At 39.0% G+C, this 26,119-nt stretch overlaps 2 protein-coding genes across 2 annotated transcripts in view; one reads left to right on the top strand and one right to left on the bottom strand.

Moving 5' to 3' along the window:
- LOC119412815 (myosin heavy chain, fast skeletal muscle) overlaps positions 1 to 4,084 on the top strand; it is a 10,819-nt gene extending 6,735 nt beyond the window's left edge. Inside the window, exons 6-20 of the mRNA XM_037679849.1 lie at positions 2 to 41; positions 157 to 283; positions 812 to 930; positions 1,022 to 1,218; positions 1,303 to 1,486; positions 1,572 to 1,737; positions 1,837 to 1,961; positions 2,128 to 2,436; positions 2,527 to 2,730; positions 2,814 to 2,939; positions 3,025 to 3,195; positions 3,278 to 3,382; positions 3,473 to 3,568; positions 3,687 to 3,818; positions 3,960 to 4,084. Of these exons, the coding sequence (XP_037535777.1) occupies positions 2 to 41; positions 157 to 283; positions 812 to 930; positions 1,022 to 1,218; positions 1,303 to 1,486; positions 1,572 to 1,737; positions 1,837 to 1,961; positions 2,128 to 2,436; positions 2,527 to 2,730; positions 2,814 to 2,939; positions 3,025 to 3,195; positions 3,278 to 3,382; positions 3,473 to 3,568; positions 3,687 to 3,818; positions 3,960 to 3,980 (2,122 nt within the window). The 3' untranslated portion in view covers positions 3,981 to 4,084. The remainder of the gene's footprint in view (position 1; positions 42 to 156; positions 284 to 811; positions 931 to 1,021; positions 1,219 to 1,302; positions 1,487 to 1,571; positions 1,738 to 1,836; positions 1,962 to 2,127; positions 2,437 to 2,526; positions 2,731 to 2,813; positions 2,940 to 3,024; positions 3,196 to 3,277; positions 3,383 to 3,472; positions 3,569 to 3,686; positions 3,819 to 3,959) is intronic.
- A 6,878-nt stretch (positions 4,085 to 10,962) lies between these two features.
- LOC119412468 (voltage-dependent calcium channel subunit alpha-2/delta-2-like) overlaps positions 10,963 to 26,119 on the bottom strand; it is a 43,130-nt gene continuing 27,973 nt past the window's right edge. Inside the window, 29 exon segments of the mRNA XM_037679475.1 lie at positions 10,963 to 11,319; positions 12,324 to 12,406; positions 12,524 to 12,633; positions 12,753 to 12,876; positions 14,422 to 14,477; positions 14,606 to 14,658; positions 14,755 to 14,907; positions 16,293 to 16,364; positions 17,125 to 17,172; positions 17,261 to 17,352; positions 17,483 to 17,581; positions 18,456 to 18,559; positions 18,642 to 18,704; positions 19,114 to 19,204; positions 19,287 to 19,384; positions 19,736 to 19,796; positions 19,884 to 19,960; positions 20,049 to 20,110; positions 21,250 to 21,321; positions 21,444 to 21,515; positions 21,602 to 21,676; positions 21,782 to 21,856; positions 22,556 to 22,621; positions 22,698 to 22,787; positions 22,975 to 23,024; positions 24,505 to 24,590; positions 24,592 to 24,782; positions 24,885 to 25,046; positions 25,133 to 25,232. Of these exon segments, the coding sequence (XP_037535403.1) occupies positions 11,206 to 11,319; positions 12,324 to 12,406; positions 12,524 to 12,633; positions 12,753 to 12,876; positions 14,422 to 14,477; positions 14,606 to 14,658; positions 14,755 to 14,907; positions 16,293 to 16,364; positions 17,125 to 17,172; positions 17,261 to 17,352; positions 17,483 to 17,581; positions 18,456 to 18,559; positions 18,642 to 18,704; positions 19,114 to 19,204; positions 19,287 to 19,384; positions 19,736 to 19,796; positions 19,884 to 19,960; positions 20,049 to 20,110; positions 21,250 to 21,321; positions 21,444 to 21,515; positions 21,602 to 21,676; positions 21,782 to 21,856; positions 22,556 to 22,621; positions 22,698 to 22,787; positions 22,975 to 23,024; positions 24,505 to 24,590; positions 24,592 to 24,782; positions 24,885 to 25,046; positions 25,133 to 25,232 (2,599 nt within the window). The 3' untranslated portion in view covers positions 10,963 to 11,205.

Genomic DNA, 26,119 nt, shown 5'->3' on the forward strand with positions numbered 1-26,119 from the left:
ATGACCTCTCAAGCAACATGGAGGCCATTGCAAAAGCAAAGGTACAAAAATGGTCAAAATTTCAATGTCTCAAAAATGTCATATAAACATAATTTTTGAGAACGTAGGATGAAGTGCATTTATTTTATTTTTAGCAAAATGTCATTTATTTATTAGGGAAACTTAGAGAAGATGTGCAGGACATTGGAGGATCAGCTGAGTGAGCTCAAAGCCAAGAATGATGAGAATGTTCGTCAGCTGAATGATATCAGTGCACAAAAGGCCCGACTTCAAACTGAAAATGGTAACTTTCTAGTTTTAAATTTTATTTTTATTTTTAGCAAAATATACCAAATATGCATCAGTCATAAATGTGCCTACATGTTGTATGCTACAACTAGCAGATGTCCATCCATTATCTTTACCCGTGTCTTCCTTTTTGGGTCATGGGGTCACTGATGCCCATGTTTAGCAATCACTGTGCGAGAGGCAGGGGACACACTGGACAGGTCTCCAGTCCATCACAGGGACACACAAGACAAACAGCAATTCACACTCTTACTCACACCTAGGGACAATAGCTGATTAAAAGTTCCAGATAATTTTTTTTATATAGTTCAAATAGTTACGACGTAAGTTTACAAGCATGCTAAGCTTTTTTGTTGCAATAGTGAAAAGCCTATCGGGGCTTTGCAGCATGCAACAAGATCAACTGCATTCTGAAGAACACGTCTCAGTCCTGATGATATCTGGTTACATTGTAGGGACTGTGTATAAATTAAATGCATTCATGTTCTGCTCGTATCTCGTTTTAAATATTATCCTTACACAGGTGAAACTTCTCGGCAGCTGGAGGAGAAAGAAGCGCTTGTGTCTCAGCTCACCAGAGGCAAGCAGGCTTACACTCAGCAGATTGAAGAGCTGAAGAGGCACATTGAGGAGGAAGTGAAGGTAACAGTCTATAGATGCAACTTGGACAACAGCAAAGTCAAATACCATGAGATGGTTAGAAGTGTCTATCTTGTTCCTGTTTGGATGGTAGGCCAAGAACGCCCTGGCTCATGCTGTCCAGTCGGCTCGTCACGACTGTGATCTGCTCAGAGAGCAGTATGAGGAGGAGCAGGAGGCCAAAGCGGAGCTGCAGCGTTCAATGTCCAAGGCTAACAGCGAGGTGGCTCAGTGGAGAACCAAATATGAGACTGACGCCATTCAGCGCACTGAGGAGCTGGAGGAGGCTAAGTAAGTTCTTTTTTTTCCCGTTTGTAATGGCTTTAAATTGCAAAGTACATGACTTGAAGTCTGAAAATCAATTATCCTGCACAGGAAAAAGCTGGCCCAGCGTCTTCAGGATGCCGAGGAATCCATCGAGGCTGTGAATGCCAAATGTGCCTCTCTGGAAAAGACTAAACAGAGGCTGCAGAGTGAAGTGGAGGACCTGATGATCGATGTGGAGAGAGCTAATGCTCTGGCTGCAACCCTGGACAAGAAGCAGAGGAACTTTGACAAGGTACAGCATTCTTTGATTCATCACCAACAGATAATGTGACGTGACGTTAAAAAACATGACAAACTGAAGCTCGTTGAACACTCAGGTTCTTGCCGAGTGGAAGCAGAAGTATGAGGAGAGCCAAGCGGAGCTGGAAGGAGCTCAGAAGGAGGCTCGTTCACTGAGCACTGAGCTTTTCAAAATGAAGAACTCTTATGAAGAAGCTCTGGACCACCTGGAGACCTTAAAGAGGGAGAACAAGAACCTGCAACGTAGGATAAATTTTACTTTTTAAACCACTGTCCTAAACACAATTGGATTGTTAAATATCAGCATTCTTATATTTGTGCCTTAACATCTCGCTTGAACAGAGGAGATCTCAGACTTGACTGAACAGCTTGGTGAGACGGGTAAAACAATCCATGAGCTTGAAAAAGGAAAGAAGACTGTGGAAACTGAGAAGTCAGAAATCCAGACTGCTCTGGAGGAGGCAGAGGTAAAATTGCTGCTCTTTAGATTAAACTGAAATCCTAAAACATCTATAAAATGTAAACCTGTGATTAAAAAAAAACCCCATAAAACACAATTTAAAGATAAAAGCAAACGTTTAGAGCATAACTTATACTGTTTCCAAAAATGACCCAAATTCCCCATGTTCACAGGCAACCCTGGAGCACGAAGAGTCCAAGATTCTCCGTGTTCAGCTGGAGCTCACCCAAGTCAAGAGCGAAATCGACAGAAAGCTGGCAGAAAAGGATGAGGAGATCGAACAGATCAAGAGGAACAGCCAGCGGGTGATTGAGACCATGCAGAGCACTCTGGACGCCGAGGTCAGGAGCAGGAACGATGCCCTGAGAATCAAGAAGAAGATGGAGGGAGACCTGAATGAGATGGAGATCCAGTTGAGCCACGCAAACCGCCAGGCAGCTGAAGCTCAGAAACAGCTGAGATACGTGCAGGGACAGCTTAAGGTACGACTAAAGATGGGTTTCTTAAACAACTTTCACATTCTGAAAGAATCTGAAGCACTTGTTTTTATTTATTCATTTATTTTTATCCAGGATGCTCAACTCCATCTTGATGAAGCGCTGAGAGGCCAGGATGACATGAAGGAGCAGGTGGCGATGGTGGAGCGCAGGAACACCCTGATGGTGGCTGAGATTGAGGAGCTGAGAGCTGCTCTCGAGCAAACAGAGAGAAGCCGCAAAATGGCTGAACAGGAACTGGTTGATGCCAGCGAGCGTGTTACACTGCTGCATTCTCAGGTACCTAACCAAAAGTCTGACCAGTCTGCGTACCTCTATTTGGTTTTGCACGTGGGACTGCATTGTCATTTCTTTTATTCTAGAATACCAGCCTGATCAACACCAAGAAGAAGCTGGAGGCTGATCTGGTTCAGATCCAAGGGGAGGTGGAAGATGCTGTTCAGGAAGCGAGAAACGCTGAAGATAAAGCCAAGAAGGCCATCACTGACGTAAGTCCTCCTGAGCTTTATCCCAGCAGAAGTTGTCCCTCCTTCAATGTCTAATCAAAACAAAACAATGACTGGAAATGTTCAGGCTGCCATGATGGCCGAAGAGCTGAAGAAGGAGCAGGACACCAGCGCTCATTTGGAGAGGATGAAGAAGAACCTGGAGGTGACGGTGAAGGACCTGCAGCACCGTCTGGATGAAGCTGAAAATCTGGCCATGAAGGGAGGCAAGAAGCAGCTCCAGAAACTGGAGGCTCGGGTATGCTTGTAACCAACTTGAAAGAGAAACTTCCCCCACTGAGTGGTTCTGAGCTCCAGAGTAAAAGCTGTTTCTGTATCAGGTGCGTGAGCTGGAGGCTGAAGTCGAAACCGAGCAGCGACGAGGAGCAGAGGCCATCAAAGGTGTTCGCAAGTATGAGAGAAGAGTCAAGGAGCTCACCTATCAGGTTGGAAGCTTTCTTTTTTCAGACGATCACTACCAAAGCAAAACAAAACTGCTTATTGATACATTTATTATTTATCATTGTAAACTGTAGACTGAGGAAGACAAGAAGAACATCGTCCGACTGCAGGATCTGGTGGACAAACTGCAGCTGAAAGTGAAGGCTTATAAGAGACAGGCTGAGGAGGCTGTAAGTCTTTTTAAGACTTTCATGGCTGCATGCAGAACTCAAAGTTATTTTTTTTAATGATCTACTAGAATATCTGTGCCCCATGGTTTAATAATTCTGTTGTTGATTTTCCTGGCAGGAAGAGCAGGCCAACACTCACATGTCCAGGCTGAGGAAGGTGCAGCACGAGATGGAGGAAGCTCAGGAGCGTGCCGACATCGCCGAGTCTCAGGTCAACAAGCTGAGGGCCAAGAGTCGGGAAATCGGAAAAGTAAGTAAAGTTGTGGCGGTTTTCAACAGAGCGCGTTTCATCTCTGGCGCTACCGCTAATGTTCGTATCTGAATCCACATGTAAATTTGAATTATACACAGTCCACTTACAACGTTAATTATTTATTTTTATCTGTTTCAGGCAAAGGAGTCTGAAGAATAAGCTAAAAACCTTTGTGGGAGGCCAAGTGAGAATCATAAAATATGATTTTTCTTTGAAATGCTCTCAATAAATGTAGAACTATATTCAATAAAATATTCAACGACCCTGCCGTCTTTACACTTCTTTTCTTTCTTGTTGCCAAAGGTAGAATAATAATCTAAAATACACACTTTTAACTATACATACACAGTAAGTGCAGGTCATGTTTGTGCCACATTGTCTGTTGTTTTTGCTACATTTAAAATCACCAGAGACGATTTGACTTAAATAATAAAGGAATGAGAGAAATAAAGTCACTTTGTAAAACCCAGAGTGGGGTTGTGGCTCAGAGCTGTTACCTTCAATTAGAAGGTTGCCAGATTGAATCCTGGCCGGGGACCTTTCTGGGTGGAGTTTGCATGTTCTCTCTGTGCATGCATGTGCTTTCTCTGGGTACTCCGGTTTCTTCCAACAGACAAAAAACATGCATGTTGATGCTGATTGGGAACTCCATTGACCCTAGGTGTTTGTGTGAATAATTGTTTCATTTGTCTCTACGTGGCCCTGTGATGGACTAGCAACCTGTCCAGGGTTTCCCCTTTCTTCTCACACAATGACTGCTGGTGCTGGATATGAGCAACAGTGACCCCTGTGACCCGTAAAGGAAGAATGGATGGATGTTAAGCACAGTTACATAATGCGTAACAAAGCAATAGTTACTATGACCTGAACACAGATACAAACTGAGCTAAAAGGCCCACATTAATTCAGTCAACCATAGAAATGTAAGAAAACATATAAAATGTTGGTACCCAGCGCTGTTTGCAGTTATCCTTGCATTATGGCTACTTTTCTACAAAACAAACGAGACAAGCAGCAAACCGGACATCTCACACCATCTGCATCTGGTCTTCTGAACTTTTTTTTTTTTTTTTTTTAATAAACAAACATTACCAAGTACGATTTGATACTGTATATTTTCTTTCTCAACACAACAGCCCAAACTTTGCTCTGACCTTTTATTTTTGCAGAAAACTTTGGTAATCGCTAGCCTATACTTCCTGTGTTTTCATATTAATATCACAATGCCCAAGGTTTTAACTTGATTTGACTTGTCAGAAGTTTTCTATTCATTTTTAGGTGATGTAAAAAGTTAAGCCTGTTCAAACTAACACTTCTTCTGATTTTTTTTTCATATCCTATTTAATTTTCAGAAAGGATACTAATACATATGCTAAACAAACAGTTAAAAGTAAATCATATCTGATGCTGAAACAGCTATCATAACTCCTCTGTGATGATCTGAAATAGAAGCCAGTTTTCGCTCGTGGGCAGACCTCAGTCCATAGCTCTCCTAAAAGCTTCATCTGTTCGGTTTCTCTTCTGAAGGGATCAGGCTGGATAAATCTAACACGCTTTATTTACATGGCAAGAGGATTCAAACTGCTTTGTCAAATGCTGATGGACAGATATTATTCAAGTCAATTCAAAAATACTTTATTAACCCCAAAGGGAAATTAATTGTTGTTGTAACATCCTAGTTTCATTAGAGCTGTTCTAGATGCTGATGTCTGTGGGCAGGCAGGATCTCTTGTAGTAGTCCGTCCCACAGCAGATCTGAAGAAACTGGTTGCAGATGCCAATCCATCCATCCAGACCCAGCACATTTCTTGGCCCTCTTGGGCAGCTGGACTCCCTGAATGGCGGGCTGAACTCCTCCCCAAGCGATGGCCACTTCTCCCAGCAACCCGCCGAGCTCCTCATCGCTGCGGACTTAACTGCATGTGCCAGGGGATGATCTCGGTCCTCCCGCTGTCACAAGTCGCGTTTCCCGCTACCTCCAAGAGCTCGGCAGTCAGGCACTCGAATCCAGGTAGACGGTAATGCATCCACAGCACCTCCTTTTCAACTCAAAATGTTCATCAGCAGCTCCCAGTTGTAGAAAACTACCATGTTGTCATGGTTACGCATCATAACAAATGTCCTAAAGTAAAAAAGGTTTAAGTAAAAATCCTTCCAGTGGCACAACATCTTATACCAGAGGAAGTAATCGTCCCAAAAAAAAGTGATTTACTTCCAGATAAAAGAGTAATTAAAGTTTTCAAAAGCAAAATCTCAGAATGACTAAGAGAGCTACTCCAACATGCAACCACCTTGAGCAGCACAGTTTTGGGATTATAGTTATTATAATTAAGTGGGACAGTGTTTGTCTCTTTAAACCATGCTATGAGGTGCACAACGCCTGCTGGAGGAAAGGTTTGACTCATTCTAACTAAACTCCAGAGAACAGATGGCAGCCAAGGCTTGGTTCGTGGAGTCAAACATCCTGTCCACCCCTGAAGTTTTATCATCAAAGAGCTATCATCGTTCCTTTGAGGATCTTGGCCTCCTTACAGTTTGATATCTCTACTGAATGACAGAGGGAGCAGATGCCCAGGATGGGTCAATACACTGACTCACCCTTTGGTTCCTTTTCAGGTCCTCGCCCAGTGTGCTGAACATAGATAGCTTAATCCACAACAGCTGACTGACTCTGGAGCTGCTCTCTGGAATGCACCGACGTGAAAAAGCTTCACTGCATTATAAACTTAGTTCCGGTAAACTCCCAAAGCTTCAAAACTACATGAATAACTGCAACTATTTTTAGACATTTGAAGCAATCCTATAGGAGAAACTAAACTATAGTAGCATCCCTTGAAGGAATGCATATCACTCGCTGCTTTGCATAGTTTTCATAACTGAACTAAAATTAAGAACAAAAATTTTAGGAAACAACCACCATTCAAAGCTGAAGTGAAAAATATCAATAGCCTTTAATCACCAAAGATATAAACATTTAAATATCCATTTCATATAGAGAATGACAAAATCTTTACAAATTTAGCCTTCGTCTTCTGCTTCGCATCGTCTGTACAAAATTAAGTGGCGCTGGAGAGTGGCACAGAGAGAGCAAACGTTCCGGAGTAAACAACGTTATCAGCGAAATGAAAAGCAAACTTACAGCAAAAAACATCCAGAGACAAACAGGATATACTGATCACTTTTGAACGTTTGATGCTATTTTACTTGTAAACTGCTTCGTACGTCCTCACAAGCATCCAGTACATTCAGCTCCTGTATGATAACACAAATATCAACCACAATATTTAAATAAGTATAACAAACATATAAAACGATGCATGAATTAAAAACGAAAGCATTACATTTCTCATAAAATGACAAAATAAATTAAAATGTCCCAACGTTTGCCACTGACTTGTTTATCAGTTAAACAATCTTTAAATGGATAAATAATTTTCAGTTTTTACATGAATCTGAAATCCTTTTTCCTAAATAAATGATAAAGATTTATTCAGGCAGTATTTTGCTTGTAACTCTAGACTTGTCTGTGCTTTCACTTGCTGCATAAAGACCTAAACTCAAACGGACGGTTCCCGTGGGCTTCACTGAAGTCAAACTTTCAGCTTCATCTGCAGCCTCCTCTTCACGTGCAGTATTCCTGAACGCAGAGCCAGATGCGGACAGAAATGTAAACTATTCATTAGGATATGTACACATCTGTTCAAAATATCATGCAAATAAATATCAGTCGTTTGAAACAAAAACAAAACTACACTGACCTCAGCAGTGGAAAAATGTTAAACTGCAGCCTAGAGTTCCTCAATGTCTCATTCTCAAGAATTGAACATTGTTGTTTCATTGATGCAAAGAAAAGAACATCCTGCAGGTCGTGTCTGTGTTAAAGTCTTTGTTCTCCACGTCCCCGTCATGCTCGGGTACGCAGGAGAAGCACAACAGCAGGTGAACTGTAAACCAACATTCATTCAGTCCTAACTGAGCAGCTCAGTAGAAATGCGTCGTGTGATTCAAACCTGAGCCACAGAGCAGAAATAAAATCAGAACGGCAGCGAGGCTGGATTTTGTCCGTCAGAAGGCAGGAAGAAAACGCCTGCTGCTAAACGCACATCTGCCGTGCCGCTTAAAAAAAAAAAAACGTTCAAGATGATCATCCTTTTTTTTATTCCCCGAGCGAGGAGTCCTTTTAGAGCTCTGTGCGTGTCTTTGCCACAACCTGCAGGATAAGTGTCCTCGGGTCTAAGATCCAAAATGCTCCTGTAATCCAAAACGATGAGTGCAGCAAGGCACTGCAGGGTGGAACACCAGGCAGACAGAACATGAATACATAAAAACAAAAACAGTTTACAAATATGTTGCCCAAAAAGTACTGTTTTATACTTTTTTTTTTTTTAAATATCCCTCCCTAATAAATTGCCGGATTAATAACAAAAAAATACAAGAAGGAATGATTCACCGTGAAAGGTCGTACGTGCACTCCAGCTTCCTGTTTGCAACGTTATCACACTGCTGTCTGTATTTGAGGGGCTGATCTCCTTATTGGACAATGATTTTCTTACATTCATCTGCTGAACAGTGAAAGCATCTCTGAGCTCAGATTACATCCAGATGCACCGGGTCGCAGGGTTAAACATTAGTTCTAGGCCCATCGGACCCCCCCTCCCCAGTCATTATCTTCATTAAATCAAGTTTATAAAGTGAAACAGCTAAGGAGCTGCACATGATGAAGCAGAAACTCTGTCGCAGTGAATCATCACCTACAAGCAGTACAAATAAAAACGTACAGCGTATTGACAGCATATTCAGAACGTCAAAAGCTGTCTAAAAGCTACATTCCCCCATACAGAAGCATACACAAGTGCATAAATCCCAGTTTGACAACTTATTGGCAATGCAGTTTACAAAAATATGATGAAGAGCTTCACATCAAGCAAACAACTGATGTTTTCTGTGCTTTCAGGCTCCATCAGTAACAAGGAATGCAAGTTACTCTTCGTTTATATCAAGAGATGTGCTAAATGCTCAAACAAAGTATTCAATTATCATATTGTTATTGCAAATAATGTATTATTTTGCTGCTGAATGCTCATAAGGATGCATAACTAAGTTGCAAAATTAGTTATTTGTCTTTGATTTGAGCTCCTTTGACAACATCTAACTGGACTGGAAGCACTTTAAAAATCACATCAAGCAGCGGTGGAAGCATTTCAACAAAGCCAAATGTTAATAACCTCGTACCACAATAAGCACATAAAGTAGCTGTTTGTTCAGTGATATGTGTCGTAAAAAGTCACTTTACTTCATTATACTGTAGTGGCTTTTCTCTCTCCTGGTCTCATGTTAAAATGTCCACAGAAAAATAGTTGTAGGGATAAAAATGAACTTGTTCTTTTCATATAAAATCGTGTGGGATTTAAAGACATACAAGACAAACACATGCTTTAGAGAGAGGAGGAGAAGTCGGTCATGTCTGACACAGAAAACACTGGAACTGTCTTGGCAAAGGTCAGAAGTGGATTGAAAGACACTGGAGTGAATGTGAGGTTATGGCTCGGATCGACCATCGTGTAGGAACAGCTGACAAAGCTGGGGCTTCCTGTATTCTACATCAGAAGGACTAAATGTGAAAAAAAAATAAACAGGCACAATATGACGTTTAAATAGGTTCAGAAAAAATGCAGGGGAAAAATAAATGCATACATTTGCAGATACAATACCGTTTTTTTGGACTATAAGGCACTTCAAATCCTTTAATTTTCTCAAAAATCAACAGTGTATTCATTCTGGTTGTGCTTACTGACCTTGAAACAATTGTATGTGGTGCACGGCACTCAAAAATCTGTCAAAATGAACTTGTTTCGCTTAATGCGCCTTATAGTCCGGTGCATCTTTTGTATGAAAACAGACCTGTTCGTTGATATTGCGCCTTATAGTCTGAAAAATACCGTACGTAAAATAATACTTACAAATGGAAACCTAATACTGAGAGTACTTTCTGCTCCAGTATGAACCTCTGCACTGCTCTGTGATGATGGCATGCTTGATGCGTCCTGCATGCTGCTCAAAAGCGTGCACGTAAATCTTTCTGTCTGTTTTCGACTGAACACACAATAGTTACTGGATAATATCTTACTACAGTCCAACAGCTGAAGCTGTGGTAGATGTGATTTTTAAAGGTATGCCTTAATTTTAAGAAGTCAGAGATTTAAAACCACTACATGTTTTATTTTAAAATGTTCCTGCAGTTTAAACTCTTTCAAACAAAGACTTTGTAGCATAGATTGAATTTATTCTGTGGTTTCTGCAGCACTTTAGTCAGCTAATGTATCTACTGGTTAATAGACAGAAGATTGTGACCTGGCTACAATAGAAGCACCACATACTACTCTTTTTTTTTTTTTTTTTTTTAGGATTGTACTGTTTTTAATCAATTGCAACAAACTGCACAATTTATCTTGACTAACTGAAATAACCCTCGGAAGGCTTGTTGCAGAGACAGATAACTCGGCTAATTTATTCGCTAAAATCAGCTTGAAGGAACTGTCAAAAAGGAATAGTTTGCACAAAAAGTACTTTTACTCATATAATTATTCATCACTAATATAAAAAAATTCATGACTGCAGTAGGGAGCAGTTATAATGAAAGTTTTTAGCTATTATTTTAGTTTTATTGTTTATTAATGACTAAAAATGGCTGAATTAGAACTGAATTCTATTTTTCTGCGTAGCTTCTAAAGCTGATTATTCTTGGGAAATGATAAAATCTTGAGCTTCACAATGCAAAATGAACATGTTCAACAGCTCAAAGCACACATGGAGTGATGTCTGTGAGCATGCTGAGTTTTTTTTTAAATGCACTTACGTTTCATTCACGCTGTTTTGAAGCTTCTTAAACACCATAAGAGTCATTTTAAGCAAACAAAAGCCAAGTTGCCAGAAAGTTAAGAAACAAAAACGCAGGGGCAGAGCTCTAACAATCTTCATATGAAGGTTTAGGCATTTTTAAAACCTCCCATGTAAATACAAACAAATTAAAGTATAGGTCTTGGCTGCCACCTCCTTTTATGCATGAAAAATGTGACTGAGCCTGTTTAAAATTATTAATAATAATTAAAATATACTTTAAAAAATCAAATAAACTTGCCCAGGTTTAAGTTGCATGCCTAAACATTTTCTTCTATTTTGTACTCCAGCCCAGGAAAACTGAGAAACATATAAGCAATAAGGCAAAAAAAACAACAAAAAAAAACACTAGGTGCTGACCCAGGGTTTTCTTTCAAAGCACGCTGCACCAAGAGTTGTTAGCAGGTAGAAAAAAGAAAACTGTCTCAGTTGCTGTTTGATCTGACCTTCAGTAGATCCGAGCCTAAATCCGAAGAGATGGAAAATGTCAGAGAGTTTGTACGTGCGGGAGATGAAAGAGATGCAGAACGAGCTGAATGAAGAGCAGGACTCCTATAGAGGCCTGCAGAGAGTGACCCCGTCCACACTCTGACGTGTTTTCCTGCACAAAAAGGGAACAATAAATCCTCCTGTCCTCAGAAAAATTATAAAAACTTATCTTTCTGACTGCATTTGCATTATTATTATTTTTTTAATAATGTATCCAAGTCATTGATAATGGGTCACTTGAACACAAAAAACAATAGTTTTTAACTGTTAAATCCTAAATAGATTACGACTTATACCGAACATATTTTGCATTTTAGACAGTATATATTGTAGATGTGCTGTGGGTTTGTAGATGTGTTGTGGGTTTTTAACCGGTACAGGCAAAAGAGAGTACATTACACCAGTTTTGGCACTGGTTCACTTTCAAATTCAGTTCAAAATACAAATGCATGTGTTTAAATCTCTTAACAGTTCTGCCCCCTCTTATCTCACTGATCTGCTGCAGCCATATGTCCCACAGCGCTCTCTGAGGGCAGCAGATCAGATGCTTCTATTGGTGAACCACTTGAGCTCAGAGGTGACAGGGCATTCTCTGTTGCAGGTCCAAGACTGTGGAATGACTTACCACTGCATGTCAGGCAGGCCCCCTCCATCACAGTTTTTAAGTCTCGTTTAAAACCCCACTTCTATTCTCTGGCTTTTGACACTGTGTGATTTTGTTTTTAACCTCTCTCTATTCAACAATGTTAGTCATTTAGTTATCTTCTTCCATTTGGATTTACTGTATGTATTTTTTCCTGTGTGCTTTACTTGTTTGTTTCTGCTGTACATCACATGGGTTGGCCTTGCTGCTGTTTTCAATGCTTTATAAATAAAGTGGTATGGTATATTGTGCTGAGTGTCATTTTTTAAATACACATATAAGACATATCTTGTTACAAGAACTTTGCTAAAAATGTAAAACTGTCAGAGAATTACAAAAAAGCTTCACTTCAAATCACAAAGTAATTGCTATATGTTAGTCTTCAGTTGACAGGAAAGGAATAGAGGACAAGTGTATTTATTTAATGTAATGTAATAATTGTAATTCTGCTTCCTTGTTGTGCAGGGACTTACTAAGGCACTGTAGTCAAAGCAGGAAGTCGGGCCTTTACGGTATCGTGCGTTGCTCAGAACTTCACATGGATTTTCCTCCTGAACTGTTAAAGTCTGATTAAAGAAATGTTAACAGTGACCACATGTGACAGATGTTAATCCCACCCACAGCAGAAATGAAAACAGGTATGCGAGCGTGTGTGTGCGCACAAAATGGATACACTCCTTTTTGATCTGGGTCAGACTCTCAATCTCACAGGAGCTGCAGGGCAGCGTCTCGGCCACCACAAAGAGAAGGTTGGTGTTTTCTATCCGCTTTGCGTGGAACAACCTGGGGGAGACAGTGACGGATGATTAACCAGCCTTCCCATGGACAGCAAAGGCCTGAAAGTGCAAACATTATGTACACTCCAACATATTTTGCTGATGCTGAAGAAAAACAGAAAGTACCGTGAGCAGTTCCCGCAGTCCTGCAGCACGTTGTAGGAGTTTGTGGTGTTGGTGAAAAAGAACTGGCTGTGGATGGTCACACAGCTGCTCACTTTGGTCTCAAAGCCGTCAACGAGGACATCATCTGAAAAACAAAATTTTTAGGGATTGAGAACATGATTAAGTTAGCAAAAGTTTGATCAAACAGTTTATTGTGTCAACTATTATCAGTCCTTTAATTTAATGCATTCTTTTAAAGTGGGAATTGTTGGATTTTACACCTGGATTATTGAGCATGAACTTTGGTGTTTTGAACCACTTTGGCATGACTGTCTCAGAGGAGTTGATGGGGGAGAGGGCCGGCCCCAGAGGCCATCTTAACACCAGCAAACTGTTTTTTTCCCCACTTTGGAGCATGCTGTTTGTGGGAATCAGTTTTGTTTGGCGGCTTCTTGGATTGATGAAGTCCTTTGGATGAAGGACAAAATGTCTCAGTAAAAAAACAAAAAGAAAGAGATGAAACCATCCAGATGACCTGACTCAACATTGTTGGGTTTTATACCTGGATTATTGAGCATGAACTTTGGTCTTTAGTGGGGCTCTTTTTGAAAAGTTATGTATAAATAATAGCTTACCTGCTAGAAGTAGCTCTTTGAACAAAGACAAACTTTTTATTTAAACTGTATTGACAAGCTAACAGCTGAGCAGTCTGAGTGGGGCCATTTTACACCTGTTAATTATACAGTACGTGGTTATTTTGGCAGAAATATCATAATATTCTAGCTGAAAGTGCCACAGGAAGTGTTACAGCTGCTGCTGCTGTTTGTATTTGCATATAAAGTAGAACTCTATGTAGCTAACCGTGTAAAGCAAAATTGGTAGAAGGGTAAAGACTTGTTGGTCTAGTAGTTTGTCAGGGATCAGGTTTTTGGATTCAAAAGTTCAGCCAGACAACAAGAGCGTTTAAATAAATGTATTGTTTTGCAACCGCTGGTAGGAGTCTAGATCCAGTCACGGGAACGTCTTCTCAGGCAGGTGATGAGGGAGCCACATGTCGGAGCGAGATGAGATGACGTCACCGCAACAGGCGAGAGAGCAGCTGCAGAGTCGTGGTCCGAAAGATGAAACGGGGTCAAGCACGGAGAGTCAGAGGTCCAAAACTAATCCAGGGGTCAATTCGTAATCCAAAATCCGTAAGGCAGAAGGAGTTGTCATTACCAAGGGCAGAAGGGCAGAACAAAACCAGACAAGGAGCAGGCAGAGCGGTAAATCCAAAAGACGAGGTGTGAGGTCAAATCCACAAGGTGTGAGGTCGAGATGAGAACGTCAGGCTGGATATTTAATGCCATGAAGGGTTTGATAATCTGGCAGAGATTTGGTGCGGATGGGGCGCTTAAAGAGAGCGAGTGGCAGGTGTAGGGCATGAGCACTGATCAGCAGCGGGGAAGTGGGCGTGGCAGAGGAAGGTGATCATGACACAGTTAGCTCCTCGAAATTAAACTAAATTTCTCCAAACGGAAGTTGTTTAATAAGCTACAGCATATATAACAGGTAAAATTATAGCTTTAAATCTTTCCATAGAACCCCATTATCTGAACTATTACTTTATTCTATTTTTATTTTCTATTTTTTATTCTATTTATTCTATTAAAGTTTGATTATGTGTGGCTACACACAGTAACTGATTAACCTTGATAGAGCCAGCTGTTGTAGATGAGTCCATACAGCAGCTGATGGACCACAGACCTAAAGAAAAACGAACATCTGTTAATCATTGAACTTTGTTCTGGAAACATAACAATAACTCTGACAGAGATGGGTTCATGTGTGCAGATCGTGACAGAATAAAATCAGTTTTAAACAAGAAATCTCACCATGCGACTGTGGATGTCCACCAGGCCAAGCTCAAGATGTCAGCAACGGACGGCTGTAGAAACAAAGAATTTAAATTTAAAAAGAAAAAAGGAACTGTGCAGTTGTCTAACCATCCGCTAAACTCTGGCAGCGTGAGGTTGTTTCTCACCACATAGATGCCTCTCGGGGCCGCACCAGTTTGGCTGCTGCTGACTGCCTCACATTCGGATTTGTAGTGGAAGGACTGCCGGCGGGTGAAGATGGAGTTGTTGTAGAGAGCGTACATCAGGAAAGGGTCCACATCGCCAAAAAAGAGACCAATCTGACAGGATGGACAGTTACAGTGGGACCATCTGTTATTTTAATTTGGACAGTAGACACAAATGAACTGAATTTACAGAAGTGTGATTTTTGGTTTAATCTGACAGTTTGTTTTCCTTTAAACAACAGGATAAGGCATGAAGTCTGTTCTAAAATAAACTCTTAAAAAATTATTATGTGAATGTTTATGAAGAATACACACTATTATGATCAATTTGTCTTCCATACATTTGTTGACATCTTTCTTGTTTCACAATTTTTGTGCTATTTCAACAGTTCGTATATCAAAACATTCAGCTCTTTCAGGAGAAGGGTGCTTTGCTGCTTGGTATTGGTGCAACTTTAGCTTTTTGAAATATTTAGCCTTTTCTGCCAGTTTTTTTTCCTCATAGGAAGAGAACTGAGCTCATTTCACATCCTTCAAATGTTTAGATCTGTTTACAGCCTTTTACTGCTCCTTTCACATTTTGTTCCTGTTCAGATTCTTTCAGCTTCTTTGTGCAAATTCAAACTTTTTTCCAGCTGCTTTCAGCTAATTTTGGCTGTTTTTAAAATCTGTTTTGTGCTCCTTTCAGATTTTTTTCTGCTAACTACAACATTTCTATACTTCTTCTAACTTCTTTCTGCTAAATTCAGCTTGTTTTGCTCTGTTCTGTTTATTTCTGCAAGTATCAGCTTTTTCTATTTCATCTGTTTGTATGCAAATTTTAGCTCTTTTTATCATTATTTTTTTTAGCAAATTCCACCTTTGTTACACCCATTTCAACTTTTTTCAGCCAAATTAAGCAAACATGTGTTCTCTCCACTTCCTTCTTGTAATTGCAACTTTTTCCTACCTTTTACCTATTTCAGCTGTTTTTATGCTAATTTCAGCTTTTTTCAGGTAACTTCCACTTTTTTTTGCCTATTTCTGCTTCTGTCAGCCTAAATGCAATCATGTTCTTTCTGCTTTTTTATGCTAATTTAAGTTTGTTCTACCTTTTCAGCTAGATTTTTAGGATATTTTAGCTAATTTCAGGTGTTTTCAGATAAAGTTTCATGGTAATTTCTGCTACGTTCAGCTTAATTAAAATATATCTGCTAATTTGAACTTGCTATGCTCATTTCAGCTTATTTCTGCTAGTTTCAGTTATTTCAGCTCCCATTTAGCTGTTTTATGCTAATATGAGCTTTTCAGCTAATTCCACATTTTTTGTACTCATTTCAACTTGTGTGTTCTTTCTGCTTTCTCCTGCTTATGCTTGTTCTACATTTTTAGCTATGTTTCAGCATGTTTTTTAAGCTAATTTCAGCTGTTTCTCAGCAAGTTCTTCTGCAATAAGCATTCACACTGCATTTTCACAGGAAATTGAATTTCTCTAGTTAAGATTAGAATAAAAAGCAGACCTTTTTCCAGTGATCTCTCTGGTTGGACATAACCAGGAACCCACCATCATCAATGAGATAACAAAGGAGGTCCTACAGAAAATATGACACAGAAAGTTTCAAGGCTCACATGAGGATAAATGAGAATCCAAACAACTGTGGCAAGCCAAAAAATAATCTTCAACCAACTGTTTACAGTGTATTAACTCTTAAAATGCACTTTTTTCTTTCAACATTTAATCTCATCTGGTTCCACTCTCCACTTTAATAATCACTGATCAGTATGTCCTGAGTAATGTCCTTCACATGTGTCTCACCATTTTGAGACAGGATACGAGGACATGGTCAACAGTGCATTTTAAAGTTTGGAGAAAAAAATAGAGGTTGCTGTGTGTCAAGTTTGAGGAGACAACCCATGCAGATGATGAGAACAGGATTACTGAAGTTACGTCACATGCATTTTCTTAACCATCCTGCTGTCCTTGGGTCAAAATAACCCGCTTTAGTTGTAAGGCAGCAGAAGGGTTAAGTGTTGTTAACTGCAGTGTGAAACTGAATTTAAACACAAAAAATAAGCTTTGCTTTAATGTTGCAGTGTAACACAGCCTTAATCTAGGAATAGGATTGTTTCAGTTAAATATAGAAAAACTGAACTGTGAATTTGTAAATTATGTTGCAAAATTTCCCTTAATGTTCATCTGCCCAACAAAGCTAATTTCATTGCTTTTATTCAAATACGTTAATTTCCACTTGAAATAAATTGCTGTAGTCAAAACGTAGTGATTCTGTCAAATTGCTTGACTAATCTGCAACAATCTGGGGTGAGAAAAACCAAATGAAGATAATTTCTTACATCCGTGTTTACTTCACAGTCCATCTCACAGCTCCTGGATGGTCCACACTGTTGCATCAAAGAGGGTTTGGTTTGTTGTTAATTGGTTTTAAAAGTGTGATTAATGTCTAAAACCCCCAATGATGCTGCGCTTTACCCTGTGTGAACCCTGACGACTGTCGGACACGTTGCTGGCCAGGATCTTAAACTTGTCCACCCACGCTTCCAGGTCCAGCTTCACTCCAACCACTGTGGGAAAAGATAAAGAGAGAAGAGAAAGGTTAATATAAATAAAAGATAATTAAAATATATTAAAAAGATTTTTAAGCTAAAACAAATTCTAATATATTCCCAGAGTCAGTTTGAAAATGTTTCTTACCTGCAGGTTTGAGCAGTTTCCCTCCTAAATTAACCTCAACAGCTGAACTAACAAGGATTCCAACGGTGTCGTTTTCCGCTGCGTCAAGGTCATCAAAAGCTGTTTGGGATTTAAAAAAAGGGAACATCTTTATCCTAACACGCAGGTTCCTCTAAATACCCTCACCCCAGCATAAATAAACAAAACACTGAAAAATGTCTGTACTGTCCATAACATGATTTTTCTTACAGGAGCGAGTTAAAAAAGGATTGGTGTCAGTTCCATTTCTTTCAATTTATTTAAAAATATAGGCAAAAGGAGCTTGGCTTCATAAACATTAAAACAGGAAAAACTGATGTGTCAAGTTGTGGCTGATCTATTGGAGCATTTGGTCAAAGATAAGCAAAACTTCAGACAATAATTATGTAGTTAAAAAGTTTTAAAAAGGAAGAGCAGCAATGACATCTTGACAACAAAATGTTATTTTAGCACTGAGGTAGCTTAATTTAGCACCCCGTGGTTGTCAAAGGGCCCTGAAAGGTTATGGGTGTTTTCAAAAGGTCCTTAGAGGTCAAGGTAAAGACAAAGCTCTGCTTCCTGAGTTTGGTTTTAAAACATTCCTAAAATATGAGTTCATTTCTTGTTTGTTAGCTTTGCTAGCATTTTGTAGCAAAGCTAGGATGTGGTATAAAGATGCTCTTGGCTAGAATTTTTTATGGTATAGCATAGCTGTGATTGAAGTTATTGTTGTAGCATCTTAGCTTCCAGATGCCTTCAGCTACATAATTAAAACTATTTATTGGATTCTGAAGTTTCATGTAAGAACACACTTTCTACTTTGACACAATTTGCTCCTTGAGGTTTAGATATAAATTTGCTAAAAGCAGTATTGGTGCCTTCAAAGCTGCTTAGACTCGATATGTTTAGCTAAACTTTATTGGAACAATCAGTAAGATCATTTGCTTCACCCGAGTGAATTTGTTCCGTTACTTACAGGATTTCAATGGTGGTCTGAACATGTAGCCTTTATTGTCGAGACTTCGCCTGTAAAAATTTGAATTAAAAGGTTCGGGATCCTCCTCCCACAACTCAGCAGCTCTGTTCAAACAGAAAACACACGTCATCAAGGAGAACGTCTTCCTGCAGCGCTAAATCTATAAAATGTTCTGATCTCACTCACATGTTGGGAAAAACTCGTGTAACTCCTCCATCTGTGGATGCAAATACAGCTAGGAAGCCATACCTGTAATTTTTTAAAAGTCAACTTTACTTTTTATTTTAACCATTAAGATGTGGTTCATTTATGTTGTGTGCGTGTGCATTCATGCATTTTTGTTTCAGGTTACACTGTGCGGACCAATTTTGCAAAAAAAAAAAAAATCCTACATTGTGGGGACCAACTGCTCCTTGTGGGGACCAAAACCTGGTCCCCAAGTCTCGTTGGGGGGTTAGGTTTAGGACTAAGGTGTGAATTGCTGATGGGTTAGGGTTAGGTATGTGCTAGTAATGGTTTAGGGTAAGGGTCAGGGTTAGGCTATAGAAATGAATGGAAGTTGATGCAAAGTCCCCACAAGTCACAAGCATGCGTGCATACGTGCGTGCATACATGCGTGCATGCATGTGAGATGTCATTCTATGACAAGCTTACTCACGCATTCAGATCCTTGTTCTTCCATACACGAGATGCAAGCTGCCCGATAATCCGGGAATCCAGGATCAGGTTGTGGATGAGGCCTTGGTCACCTGAAAAAAAAAAGCAACTTACTACCCCACCCGTTTGGGTCTGCGATGAGTAACTGAGTGATTTACTGTATTCTGTACTCACACTCATCAGACTCTGGGGCGATGTGCAGCATGAGTGAGAGAAAGTTCTGCAGAAACTGTGTGTTGTTGTCAGAAAGCTGCAGGTTCTTGCAGTACTCCCTGCAGGGATAAAAGTATTAATCCAAAAATGCTATGCTATGTTTTTATGGAGCGTCATTTCATTCAAAATTAAATAAATAGTGTTATTTAAAAATATTAATAAATATTCCATTAAATAAATACACGTTCCCATGAAATAAATCATTTAGATAGAAATGTTTAGTTTTTCCCAAGATTTATTTTTATTTATTTCAAGATTTATTTTTATTTATTTCAAGATTTATGTATTTAATGGAATATTTATTAATAATTTTTAAATAACAGTATTTATTTATTTATTTAATTTTGAATGAGATGGCTCTCCATATGTTTTAAGTTTTAAACAAATTAAAAAAAGATGATGACGATTACCTTGGAGCCAGAAACACATGTCCTGATGATTCAAAGGAGCTGGGCAACAACGACTGCATATCTGCAGCACAGAAACAGATGCACCTTTTACTTCTTGTTTCTGGTGGTTACCGTCATGAAGCCGAACACAGAGCCTCTCTGTACTCACACTGGAGCTGCAGCATCACATCACTCAGGTCTGCCTGGATGTAGTACTCGTTGTAGGGCGGCAACACCAGACCGAGGCTGCAACGTGTCAAATATTAAAGTGCATTGGTGAAAAAACACAAAATTTCTTCCCTTCATGTCTTTTTCAGTGATTTCCACAACTCACCTGTAGTCCGTCCCGTTGATAGGAGTCCAGGTGTAGCCTCTGTATACGTCATCAATGTATTGCTGCAATTGTATGTTCAAACATGACTGAAGTAGTTTGAAATTAAATATCTGAGTATTTGTTAAATATATCTGGTACTGACAATACTTTTCCAGACTTAAAGCTGCAGTTTTCCCACTGATCCTATAAGATGCGAGTTCTCTCGCTCTCAAATGTTGGCAATAAATACACGCACACAATCAGCACACATACTGTATATGATCGTTAGGATTCAAGTAATTCTAATCTGTACTCGGAGTGTTAATGTAGTAATCTCACACCACCACACAAAAAAAGCTTCTTATCAGAACATTGAAACACTAAAATCTGCAATAAATTCAATGAATACAACTCATTTCAGGAGTGAAAGTGGAAGAAAAGTGATATTAAAAAAAATATCTTGATCATTTTGGGTGCAAATGTTCATATTTTGTTTTTTGATAATGTTTTAATAGTGTGAGCAGTTTGATTTTAAGCTTTATAAAAATCGCAAGACTGTTTGGCTGTTTACTTATTTTCTGTCCAGAACCTGATAATTTTTATTAGATTATTTTTTTTGTTATTATTAAGTCGCACAAAAAAAGCTCCTAAACTCAAGGAACGATGTTGTGTTGATATAACACTCAACAAACAAAAACACAAATTAATAGGATTTGTAGACATTTTGTTAACAGCAATCAGTCACAACGATACAATTTTTCCCATTGCATTAATTTTATAAAAAATACCAATAACACAATTTGACACATAAGCTCCAAGAATTCTCAAAATGTTTGTGTAGTTTAAAACTTGACACACAAAGATGATCAACAGAAGAACGATGCATTTCTCAGGTTCGATGTTCGTTCGGTTTCTAAAAGACACAAATTTAGGATACTGTTCATAGTTTGTCTGACACTTTTCTCACCTTTTAATTCCTTTATTTGTCGTGGACAGCAAGTAACGAGTAGAAAAGGCTAAATGAAAAGCTTGGACACACCTTCAGAAGGTCTGAAGAAAGTTTGATCAAGACCACTTTAAAGATTAGAAGAAAGTCTGTCTGCTTGGAAAAACAAGTCTAGAGAACCTAATGGTGTTTTAAATCATTTGCACATGTTATATTATATGTTACCATACTCTTTGGTAGTCATTTTGAAGAAAAAGACCAAAAACATTCACCTACCTCATCAATAGACTTGATAAGAGTTTTGATCTGTGTTTCACCTGGTCTTCCATCAATCATTTGTCGTCGAATCTAAGAATAAAAACACAAATCAGTTCTTATCAACCAAACATGTCAAAACAGACACTTGGGACTGACATCGTGCAGCAGATTAAAAATAAGAGGCTTTTTAAAAAATTCCATTTGGTGCTCACCTCCTCTTTGTTCTCATCTTCTACCTCCGCATCCAGAAAGTCCAGCGTCACCGGTTCAGGAAGGTTGACAAGCTGAGAGGAGCCGAGCGAGGGAAAATATGATTAAAAAGAAAAAATAGTCAAACACTTAACAGAATATTTTTAGGTAAATTAATCACCTTTGGCTGAAGGTTGGGATGAAGGAGCAGATATCCATTTGGATCAATTGCAAATATATAGCCATTTGCCCCGAGCTGTTCCAGATACAAAAGGAGAGGATTGCTATAAATCATATTGGTCTGCTCGGTCTGACATATCAACAACACAAATAAAGAATAACAAGACTTCTGTGTGCAGACATTATAACGTGGCGTCAGTCGTTTTATCTCATCGAGGTGCACGTCCACTCCCATGACGCCTAAAATCAGCTGATTCTGTGAAAACAACAAAGAAAAGTGTCATAAATGTATCCAACAAAGTTCAGTCAGGTCATCTGGATGGTTTCTTTTTGCTGTTGTTGTTGAGACGTTTCGTCCTTCATCCAAAGGACTTCATCAGTCCAAGGAGCCACGACAAACTGAGTCCCACAAGCAGCACACTCACATAGAGGGCCAACCAGTTTGATGGTGATGATTGTTTCTGGGGCCCACCCTCTCCACCGTCAACTCCTCTAAGACAGCCATAACCAAAGTGGTTCAAAACATCAAAGTTCATGCTCAATAATCCAGGTAAAAAAATCCAACAAAGTTCAGTCAGGTCATCTGGAAGTTTTTTTTTTTTTTTTGTTATTGTTGAGACGTTTCATCCTTCATCCACAGGACTTCATCAATTCACCAGACACTATCTTATCACCAGCAAACTGGTTGGATCAGTATGTGGGTGTGCTGATTGTGGGAATCAGATTGTTGTGGTTCCTCGGACTGATGAAGCCCTTTGGATGAAGGACGGAACATCTCAACAAAAAAAAGTAAGGAAAAAAGAAAGAGACCGCCCAGATGACCTGACTGAACTTTGTTGGATTTTTTTACATGGATTGTCGAGCATGAACTTTGACATCATAAATGTAACTCAAAAGAACTGCCATGTTAGAAATAAATTAATTTCACATTTAAACTGAAAAAAAAAAAACCTACCTGTGAATTTCCGTTCATGGTGAGATTGAAAACAGGAAGAGTTCCAGTCACGACCAGACCGAGACCCTGCGAAGAAAAAGTTGTTTAGTAGATTTCAAAAATGCTATTTTTTTATAGACTGTTCCTACATCCAGAGTCTCACCAAAGCATCTTGATACACGTTAGTCCACTGAACCTGTTTGGCCTCAGTGCCTGCCAGAACCATGGGGCGTCCCAGCACGTCCAGGTACTCCTGATCGAACACAGAAACACTGAACGTGACCGTCGGCAGCTTAAAAACTACCATCGTCATCATCAGAATGCAGGCTGGGCGTGCCAACAGACGAGAGCGTATGTTTTTCCAGAGAGGGAATGAGAGCAGCAAGAACTAAAAACTGTGAGAAGGGCTCAGCTGCGTCAGAGGAACCAGACAAACCCACCTGGGTGTTAATCCTTATAGCACAGATGGAACGGATCTCAAAATAGTAACCTGGCGAGGGATGCAGAAAAAAACAAAAAGGACAAACAGAGGAAAGAAAAAGAGTGCATGAGTGAAATTAGAGAACATACACAAGGGGCGCTCATTAATATTCCAGATTTGAGTAAAGATGTTACAGAAACAGTGATTCAGACACTTAAAGCTCACAGACAACAAGACCGAATAGGATTATTATGGAGCTTTAAATGTCAGCTTCTGCATGTGTTCAGCTGTTGAATCAAATATTTTTTTTATCTGCATCATACAATCAAATAAATTTCATATACGTATATTGGTCATTTTTAAAGATTCTGGTAATTTTGTTATTTAAAGGGGGAAAAATATGATTTTCACTATAAAAAAGCCAGGAAATGAATTAGTGAGAGGAACACTCTGCTGGCTGCAAACGACAACCATTTATTTAGAATATTTTGCTTTTTCTCTTCCTTAATTTTAAAACAAATCAAGATAAATTTCCATCCCACTATGTGAAGCTGGAGTGTTTGATCTATTATCTAATTGTAAATGATGCAGTTTGTTACAGCAGAGCTGAAACAGCCTCCCACTGATCCATTTTATTAGCAACAGTTTTAGTCATAAAAAAAAAAAAAAAAAAAAGATTACGAATCGATTACGTTTGTTCCATTTATTACAAGAAGTTATTTACATAACCAAAACTGGGGGAGGGGAATCAAGGAGAGTTTAAAGATGTTTAAAGATGACACATCACACCAAGTTTTCAGCTAATAACTCTTTGAGATTCACCTTGTAATGAATACTTTTCATGACCAAGAAACTGTCATTTAGGCATTTATAATAATGTTATAATAAATTGAAACAAATTAGTTGTGCTTTTACTGGATAAGTTGGTAAGTTATTCATCAAACTACAACAAAAAATCAGAATCAGCTTTATTGTCATTGCACTGAAGCACATCAAAATTTAATTTCTGTACATCTGAGCCCATCCAAGTAAAACACAAACAGACATGGGGAGACGGCGGTGTCTGAGGCTGCAGCCTCGTGGGAGGCGCTGCCCTTAAAATGTTTTTGCTGTGTTCATTTATCCATTGACATTGAGATTTGTTGCTTTTTTACACTTTTGTTATGTTAGTTTTGAGAGACCTAACACCCCCCCCCACACACACACACACACACACACACACACCATTTAATTAAAAATCAGGTCTAAAAAGTGGGGGAAAACGTGGGAAAATAGTAATATACAAAATAAGAACATTTAAACCTTCTGAAAGTCTAGAAATGTGTCTTAAAATCTCATCAAAAGATTAAAAATATCCTGCTCTTTTTAAGCAAAATACAACGGAGTATAGGATGACTCAAAACTTTTGCACCTTACAAATACCTCCTAATTTAGTGACCCTCAGTATTTTTTTGGTACAAAATGAGTACGGGTTTGAACTATTGAAGTTGTCAGTTTTGAGTTTTTCTTTTATAAAAAAGAGCAAAATGTCATTTGAAGTGCAGCTCACCTTTATTTGTGCAGGCAATCCACTGTAAAGGTGTGACATCATAGTTATGTTGACCCACAGAAAAGGTAAATACTCGAACCTTGGTAGAAAGCGAAGATAAATATAACTTAGATATTGCAACACATCCTGTTTTGGTGTTGAATAATGACACAAATCATAAAACTGACTGTCTTATTTGGCCAGTTGTATTGCATGAAGACATCCTGCGCTCTGTCCTCTCCTCCATCAGTAAACAGCATGATTATTTTATTGCAGTTAGCCCGCGGGACATTTGTCTTCTGAAAAACACAGTATCATACGTGTGTGGAAGGTCACTGCAGTAAAACTGAGCCTAAATGTTTCTGATTTGAACCCCAGTTAAAATAAATCAAGTCACTTACATTTAACAGCTGGTTAAAAGCAAAATGAAACCCAGACTTGTAGTCCGTGGTGCCTTTAGCCTGCATCTGCTGCACAGCCTCCTTAAAAATCTTTTTGTTTCGCACATTAGCCTGAACAAGATGTTTGAAGCAAGGAACCACAGCCTCGGCTTTTTCATTAAACTGAAACACAGAAGGAAATGAACCCATGAGATCACATGGGAGGACAGCTGAAGAGCCAGACACCAGGGGAGAACGCAGACACCGACCCTGGCTACATTGATGTAGTCATCATCAGATAATGTGTCCAGCATTTCCATCACAGACGCTTTGATCAGTTTAAGGGTGAGTCCACTGACGCTGCCGCTCCTGAGGGAACATAAAAAGAATAAAAATCCAAGCAAAATCAGTGGAATTTAAAATCCATTTTACAAAGACAAACACTGGTTAATAAACTTGAACTGATGCTCAAATCTGTTGAGTTTAGCTACAGTTTGTTTTTTTAACATCACTTACAGTAAAAACAGTGCTGTTTTTTTCTGTATTTGCATAGTTATGATACTTTAAAGCATGGGTGAGTATGTGACCACTAAATGAGCACATCAGGAGAAAACGTGTTTTGTGTAATGACTAGTTTGACTGGTTTTAACGACTGATGCTCACGGGAACTATACTTTTATTTCTTGTTTTTCAGACAAATGAAAACATGTATATTCACTTACTAAGGAGCCAGATGAGATCATAATTAAAGGTCTAGCATTTCTTGAAGGAAGCATATCACCTGCCACCTTCTATGCCAAAGTTTTCAACTAAGATCATCTTATGTTGAAAAATGATTGCCTCGCGTTGTGGCTGTTTTGGTCAAATCTTAAAAATAATGTTACATATTACCTGCGCCTGATCTTGCACAATCTGCTAGAGCTTAGATTGTGTGTTGTGGTTTACCCAGAACTACAAACACTAAAAAATTTTATCTCAGTATATGTGAAAGTAGCTGATTTATAAACATTTTTGTGTTTGCCAAGGTCATTTGGCTGTGTTGGCCGTTTTAAATTGGATTGATTAAAAATTTTAATCAGCTATAGATGAATAGCCAATGATTACTGTCTGAGTGTTTCATTAAACTCTGTCTACAGTAGTCCCTCGTTTATCGGGGGGATCCGTACCCTGAAGCCCCGTGATAAGTGAAAAAACGTGAAGTAGGAATAGTAGTACAAGTAGTAGTAGTTTATGTAATATATATATATATATATATA

The sequence above is a fragment of the Nematolebias whitei genome, chromosome 7 (assembly GCF_014905685.2).
Source record: "Nematolebias whitei isolate Nwh7 chromosome 7, NemWhi1, whole genome shotgun sequence".
NCBI classification, from domain to species: domain Eukaryota; kingdom Metazoa; phylum Chordata; class Actinopteri; order Cyprinodontiformes; family Rivulidae; genus Nematolebias; species Nematolebias whitei.